Genomic DNA, 8392 nt, shown 5'->3' with positions numbered 1-8392 from the left:
CTCAAACAATGAAAAGGCAAAACCAAGGAGGCCAAGATATAAAACTATAATGAATATAGCATCAGTTATTGAATCCTTTGGCCATGTCTCCAGATATAAAGTGAATTTTGAAAAGTCAGTGGCTGGGCAGTTTGGAGACCTGACCGCTATACCACATTTTCTGGGTATATTTGTCTCACCTAACCTTAAAGATCTTGTTCAAACTCAACATCGTTGCAGTGCTCAAGAAAGTCAGAATTGATCTCAAAAGGTGGTTTCCCATCTCATGGATTGTCAGGGTGAGCCTTATTACGATGAATATCCTCCCTAGTTTGCTCTTCCCAATGCAAATGATGCCACTGTGGCTCACTTGAAAATGTGTCAGGTGTTGAGAAGGACCTCTTAAATGCATTTTTAATGGTCAAAGAGGCTGTGAGGCTGTGCACTTATGGCTTTGTTAAAAGTACTAGTAATTTGCCCCTCTATCACCAGATTCAGGTCACTAATCTCAAATAAATATATTCAGTCTTTCATTGTAAGATAAAAGTAGATCTAGGTCTGTTTCTATTAAGCTTATCAGTGAGAAACAAGGTTTTGAACCTTTCTAGATTGTTACTCTTATTAGCAAGAAAATGCATCCTATTTAATTGGATTAAGGGCAAGCCACCAACGATTACACAGTGGTATCAGGAGATTAAGGTTTTGCCTTTGGAAAGACAGTGCGAGGATGAAATGAAAATTAAAATATTGACACGATGCTGGACCAATTGCCTGGACATTTAGTTGACCAGTTAATAGGGAAGAGATGCAGACGCTTGGCTCTGGAAAGAGCAACCTTCACTCAGAGTAAGGGGATATAGTACTGTTTATGCCAATATGTAAGCTTATTGCATGGTAGAATGTGGTGTTTATCTGAGCAGAAAGTTGGGCAAATATGTGTCAACTTTTTTTCTTCTTTTTTAATGTTTTGTAATTATTGTACTTTTTTTCCCATTTTTTCATTCTTTGTTGTTGAGAAAAATAAAAAATAATAAATAAAAAATAAACTGCAATGGATTTAACACTTATATCCATCACACATAAACTATCTACACTACATGACCAAAAGTAAGTAGACATCTGCTTGTCGAACATCTCATTCCAAAATCATATAGACACCTGGAGTGGGAAGGCTTTCCACTAGATGTTGGAACATTTCTGCTGGGTGTTTGCTTACTAAGACCATTAGTGAGGTTGGGCACTGATGTTGGACGATTAGGCCTGGCTCGCAGTCGGAGTTCCAATTAATCCCAAAGGTGGGGTTGATGGGGTTGAGGTCAGGGCTCCATGCAGGCCAGTCAAGTTCTTCCACACTGATCTCGACAAACAATTTCTGTATGGATCTCGCTTTGTGCACAGGGCATTGTCATGCTGAAACAAGAAAAGGCCTTCCCCAAACTGTTGCCACAAACTTGGAGGCACAGAATTGTCATTGTATGTCATTGTATGTTGTAGCGTTTAGATTTCCCTTCACTGGATCTAAGGGGCCTAGCCTGAACCATAAAAAACAGCCCCAGACCATTAATCCTCTTCCACCAAACTTTACAGTTGGCACTATGCATTTGGGAAGGTAGCGTTTTCCTGGCATCCGCCAAACCCAGATCCGTCCCTCGGACTGCGAGATGGTGAAGCGTGATTCATCACTCCAGAGAACGCGTTTTCACTGCTCCAGAGTCCAATGAATTTACCACTTGAACAACTTTGTTTGATATCCATCACACATAAACTATCTACACTACATGACCAAAAGTAAGTAGACACCTGCTCGTCGAACATCTCATTCTAAAATCATATAGACTGTTATTTATTTTCCACCATAATTTGCAAATAAATTCATTAAAAATCCTACAATGTGATTTTCTGGATTTTTAAGTGGGAGAACTTGTACAATTGGTGGCTGACTAAATACTTTTTTGCCCCACTGTATGTACTTGAATTTAAAAATAAATACTTTATACTATACTGTTAAATCTTATTTCTCCTCAGTAAGTTTCGATTGCGGGGCAAGTCCAAAAGATATGAGAGTGGTCCGCCCTCAATAGACCGCATTCTCTCCATCAAGGGTGTAGTGAGCCAGTCTGTTTTGATTTCAGTTTAGGTGTTATGAAGAAACGTATAACATTCTTCCAACAGAATTCTCTCCATGACCTTGAGTTGGTGGAGCTTTGTTGACTCTCTAATATGTTCAACCATGTTTCATCAGTTATTTCAATGTTAAGTTCCTCCTCCCATTTCTTCTAAATATAGTTTGTAGAATGTTTCTTTGAGGATTGAAAACCTGAGTAGAGATTTGAAATAGTTTTTTTGTTACTCCCCAAGTTGTATGCGTTAGTGAATACTTGGATTAATTTTGGAGGTGCTCAAGGGTCAGTCACTTTTATCTCCCTTAAGAAATAGTGTCGAACTTGTATGTATCTGTAAAAATCTTGTTTAACCAGCCATGTTTTTTACTTAGGTCCTGGAAGTTATCTAGTTTCCCATTCCTTATAATTGTACTGAATGATGTGATACCTTTCTGCGTCCATTGTTTAAACCTACTGTCCTGAGTTGCAGGGATGAAGCTGGGGTTGTATTCGGGCCAACTCAGCCTCTAGGCTATGTTTGAGCTATTTGACCAAGAAGCAGGGTGATGGAGTACCACATCAGATGACCTGGCCTCTACAATCACTGACATCAACCCAATTGATATGGTTTGGGATGAGTTGGACCATAGAGTGAAGGAAAAGCAGCCAACAAGTGCTCATCATATGTGGGAACTCCATCAAGACTGTTGGAAAAGCATTCCAGGTGAAGCTGGTTAAGAGAAATCCAAGAGTGTGCAAAGCTGTCAAGGCTAAGGGTGGCTACTTTGAAGAATCTCATATAAAATATATTTTGATTTGTTTAACACTTTTATTTCATAGTTCTTATTCTACAATGTAGAAAGTAGTAAAACTAAAGAAAAAACCCTTGAATGAGTAGATGTGTCCAAACTTTTGACTGGTACTTTGTACATACATGCATATAGACACACACACCCATTTAAAAGTTTGGGGTCGCTTAGAAATGTCCTTGCTTTTGAAAGAAAAGCAACATTTTTTGTCAATTAAAATTACATTAAATTGATCAGAAATAGTGTAGACATCGTTAATGTTGTAAATGACTATTTTATCTGGAAACAGCTGATTTTCTATGGAATATCTACTGTTAGCAACCATTGTTAGCAACCATCACATCTGCGTTCCAATGGCATGTTGTGTTAGCTAATCTAAGTGTATCATTTTAAAAGGCTAATTGATCATTAGAAAACCCTTTTGCAATTATGTTAGCACAGCTGAAAACTGTTGTTCTTATTAAAGAAGCAATAACCTCTAAACGAGCTTCAATGCCAACACTCCTTCCGTGGCCTCCAACTGTTTTTAAATGCAAGTAAAACTAAGTGCATGCTCTTCAACCAATTGTTGCCTACACCCTCCCACCCGACTAGTATCACTACTCTGTACAGTTCTGACTTAGAATATGTGGACAACTACAAATACCTAGGTGTCTGGATAGACTGTAAACTCTCCCTCCAGACTCACATTAAGCATCTCTAAATAGCACACCCAACTACCTCATCCCCATATTGTTACTTATTCTCTTGCTTTTTTGCACCCCAGTATCTCTACTTGCACATCATCATCTGCACATCTATCACTCGTGTTAATGCTAAATTGTAATTATTTTGCCTCTATGACCTATTTATTGCCTTACCTCCCTACTCTTCTACATTTGCACACACACTAAAGATTTTTCTATTGTGTTATTGACTGTACATTTGTTTGTGTAACTCTTGTTTTTGGTTGCACTGCTTTGCTTTATCTTGGCCAGGTCGCAGTTGTAAATGAGAACTTGTTCTCAACTGGCCTACCTGGTTAAATAAAGGTGAAATAAAAAACAAAACTGGCCTTTTTTAGACTAGTTGAGCATCAGCATTTGTGGGTTCGATTACAGGATCAAAAAGGCCAGAAACAAATACCTTTGTTCTGAAACTCGTCAGTCTATTCTTGTTCTGAGAAATGAAGGCTATTCCATGCGAGAAACTGAAGATCCTGTACGATGCTGTATACTACTCCCTTCACAGAACAGCGTAAACTGGCTTTAACCAGAATAGAAAGAGGAGTGGGAGGCCCCGGTGCACAACTGAACAAGAGGACAAGAACATTAGTGTCTACTTTGAGAAACAGACGCCTCACAAGTCCTCAACTGGCAGCTTCATTAAATAGTACCCGCAAAACACAAGTCTCAATGTCAACAGTGAAGAGGTGATTCCGGGATGCTGGCCTTCTAAGCAGAGTTCCTCTGTCCAGTGTCTGTTCTTTTGCCCATCTTAATCTTTTCTTTTTATTGGCCAGTCTGAGATATGGCTTTTTCTTTGCAACTCTGCTGAGAAACTTGGATTAGCTAAAACAACGTGCCATTGGAACACAGGAATGATGGTTGCTGATAATGGGCCTCTGTACACCTATGTAGATATTCCAATAAAAATAAGACGTTTCCAGCTACAATAGTCATTTACAACATTAATGTCTACACTGTATTTATGCTCAATTTTATGTTCTTTTATTGGACAAAAAGTGTGATTTTCTTTCAAAAACAAGGGCATTTCTAAGTGATCCCAAACTTTTGAACGGTAGTGTATGTAATTATATGTATATAAAACCACACACACCTTTAATTCATGCTTGAATGAATAACAAAAGGTACGAGTGCAATGTGCTACAAAATGCTAGTGGGTTTAGCACTTTGCACTATTATTTTTTGTTATTCTTTATGGTGGCACCGGCTACAATCCATCCAAGCCTGAATGCAGACCCTCACACTGGCTTTCAACATTATATCAATCACATAATTGTCAGGTCTTGTTAAGTGCACCCATACTGGGCAGGGGGCTCTTTGAGGGCTAAGAAACAGTAGGAGGTCCATTTAGGAGAAATTACAGCTGCAGGTATGAGTGCAGAAGGTGAGGCACCACTCCAGTCTCCTTTTCACCTAATTTAACACCTGATTTACTTAATAAAAAGGCACATCTCAGTGGTCCATGTATGTCATGACATAGCAGGGTGGCCTTTCCTCTTTTGTTCTCCATTGCTCCTCAAGCAATCAGTCCTCGATTGCCCTTCTCCTTGGAGTTTGCACTTGTGTCTAAAAGACACTATCTTGCTAAAGACATTTGTTTACCCTTTCGGGTGTGTACTTCACTGTTTACACTTGGGGTTTCGCTTTTCAACAGTAAAAGTCCACTCCAACCCCTTTAACAGGAACATGAAAGGAGGGAAGCAGAGGGAGAGGAAAGCGGGGAGATGGGTTTGTTGACCGATAGTAGAATACGAATAGAAAAGGAAATACAGACAAGATGTTCATACATCTAAAGAAATATCAATTTATTTGAATACAAACTTAGCTACATGGCATGAAAAAATATATCTACCAAAGTGCATTCAATTGAAATGTACTAACACGATTAAGAGGTTTAAAAAGAGCAATAAAATGACAAAAAATGACACATTCTTCAAATTCCCTTTACATTAAGTATTGATCTAGATACATTTGGCCATAAAAACAAAACAATGAGACATTTCAAAGCAGTTTCACAATTATTTTGATAGCAAAGCCACAAACGGTTCTATTATTTTATAAAGAGCAAATCCAGGGCAAAAACAAGGCTGTGCTACGACCACTAAACTTTAAAGAACTGGAGTGATTGTGTTGTATAGGGCAGTCCTTGAAAATCGTTGAAAACCACCGTCTTACGCTATTCCATGGCAAGGAGCTGATCAAAGTTAATGCGCTTCCAGCAGATTGAAAATAATAGAATTGAATACAAAAAGGGACAGCCTGGTTTTTGCTCTGAATTTGATCATGAACATTTCGGCAAACCTATATTTACTTCCATTTGTGTCTTTAACAGTAAATACCCTTTTTAATGTGATTGGTTGTATTTATGGTTGCTTCTACAGTTCAGTTCCCCCTGAGAACATTTAAAACAAATTTACACACAAGGCTCTCACAGACATTGCTATAGTTCTTCTCTACAAAATACTCATCAGATCAGGCCTTTTTGACCTCATATAAAAGTAAAAAGGCACAATAGCAGTTTGCAAGCCAGCTAGAATACAAACGGTTTCAAATTAATACAGACCAATTTTTCCAATAATGAAAATACTATTCTTATTAAATCCTCATTTCTAACAGTTTTGTGGGGGGTGGTATCATAAAATAGCTTTGTGCTTATAAAGGACTCCATAGCTCCAGGAGAGGAGAGACTCCATATGGTCTTTCATATTCCTTTTCTATTCCTCAACTAATAGAATGTAAATAACATATATTCTGCCAAATGTAAAAAAAAATAAAAAAATAAAAAAGATGGTTACTGTAATCACTGGTTCATCACAAGCATTCACATTTTAACCAAACAAATCAACAGAACTTTCAGTACTGGTAACTCATGATTGCTTTTTAGATTTGTAGTCTTGTTACTTCATACACTTTCAGATAGATTTAATAAAAGGAGAATATGAAGGAGAAAAAAATGTAGGCACGAGACAGTGAAACCATGATTATGACATAGTAGTAAAACTAGTGCAACATTTACTGGGAATTATGATGTAGGGAATGTAAAAGCATGGCAATTCGTACACATTTACAAAAATGGTGCTGGTCCCTTATCTAGTGGGAGATCCCCATTCAAAAACACAGACAAAAGAACACAATGTCTGAAAAAAGACAGGCAGGACAACTTCCCTTCACTCACCAGCGTTAAAGAATGCTCCTTCACATGCACACACACACACACACACACACACACACACACACACACACACACACACACACACACACACACACACACACACACACACACACACACACACACACACACACACACACACACACACACACTTAAAGTTCAGAAAGTCCCTCTCCATGCTCATTCAACTCCATGGAGTAATAGTCCAGTGGTCGCCTAAGGACAAAATGCATACACAGCGTTTGACAACTGCTACAACGGCACAATTATTAAGTGAATAAACTGAAATATATTGTTTTCTCAGAAGGGTTGAGGCAAGATAATGATAGCGAATCATGTTTCTATTCACATTGGCGTAAAAGGGCCATCTGTGTAACTATTATGTACAGCTGCATACAGTGAAATGAGGCCTCTTCACTTAACCACTGAGGCAGGATGTGTGCGTATATAAGCACGTCTGAGTATGTATGCACATTCGAGACTGTGCGTGTGTGGCTTGAATGTGTTTGTGTATGGTCTCACCTCTTTTTGTAGAGGTAGGTAAAGAGGGCTGCCCCCAGTCCCAGTAGCAGTAGAGCTCCAAGCACCAGGCCAATATGAAGGCCCAGGGCAGACTCTGAAAAGAACCAAAACCATCAGTCAGCTAAGCCTAAAAAGCCATTTAACTGGAGATTCTCTAAGCTTACAGAGAAGGCTTAGTCTGTGCCTAGGAAACCAGCCCATAGGAAATAAACCTGCGCACTGAACTATGCTCCCAAAATGAGCATATTTGACTCACATTGTCAGCCATGCTTATCTTAAAAATAAAAAAAAAACACCAGGAGAGCTCTGTGCATGCTCGGGTCCATGAACTCATATCTGAAGTCTCCAATATCTGGTATGACCATTGGCTATGTCTAAATCTGTACAAAGATCGCCACCTTCTGGACAATAATGGTCAAATGTGAGTTAAGAATCTGTCCTTCATGGGAAAACCTTTGCATATATTGCTGAAATACTCAATCTTGACATAGCAACTACAGATAATCTATCCCACTGGGCTAAGTAAAGGGTACAGATGATCTGTAAAAATACAGTACAATGCAGGAGGACTAAACTAAATGCCTCCAGCGCTGTCCTGTGCGTTGGTTTGTTTTCATTCCATCCAATATCCTTGTCTTTGATTGGCTCTTCACCAATATCCTTAGTCTTAATTTGTTGTTAGTTCATTTGTACTTAGGTCTTCTACAACTCAACACTAGTGGTCAGTGTGTGGTGTGTTCTCCGGGGGTATTTTCCTTAGTCGATGAGTGTAGCAAAAAGCTTTACTCCAAATGGAAACAATTTTGCTCCGAAAACTACATTATCTATTGGACAAATTCAGGAAGGTCCCTCCCTGTTTCTGTCCGTTTAGTTAATGTTTGCTTACTAGTGAATATACCCATGTTAAGGCAATGAGATATTTCCTCCAACCAATGTTTGCTCACACATATCAAGAGAGCTACGTCCAGGTATTCAATAAAGCATTATAAGTGTGGTGTGTTCAGGCCGTTTGCGTATGCCGGGTTAAGACCAGGGTTGTGTTCAATAGGGAAAACTGTAGCAAAATATTTCAGGAAGCTGTGCAGC

At 38.8% G+C, this 8392-nt stretch overlaps 1 protein-coding gene across 1 annotated transcript in view; it reads right to left on the bottom strand.

Annotated features, from left to right (window-relative positions):
• Positions 1–5399: 5399 nt before the first annotated feature.
• Positions 5400–8392, bottom strand: part of si:ch211-183d21.1 (uncharacterized) — a 30859-nt gene continuing 27866 nt past the window's right edge. Inside the window, exons 11-12 of the mRNA XM_064923836.1 lie at positions 7307–7400; positions 5400–7000 (exon numbers count right to left, since the gene is read on the bottom strand). Coding sequence (XP_064779908.1) covers positions 6937–7000; positions 7307–7400 — 158 coding nt within the window. The 3' untranslated portion in view covers positions 5400–6936. The remainder of the gene's footprint in view (positions 7001–7306; positions 7401–8392) is intronic.

The sequence above is a fragment of the Oncorhynchus masou genome, chromosome 18 (assembly GCF_036934945.1).
Source record: "Oncorhynchus masou masou isolate Uvic2021 chromosome 18, UVic_Omas_1.1, whole genome shotgun sequence".
Classification (NCBI taxonomy): Eukaryota; Metazoa; Chordata; class Actinopteri; order Salmoniformes; family Salmonidae; genus Oncorhynchus; species Oncorhynchus masou.
This window is presented reverse-complemented; position numbering and strand designations above follow the sequence as displayed.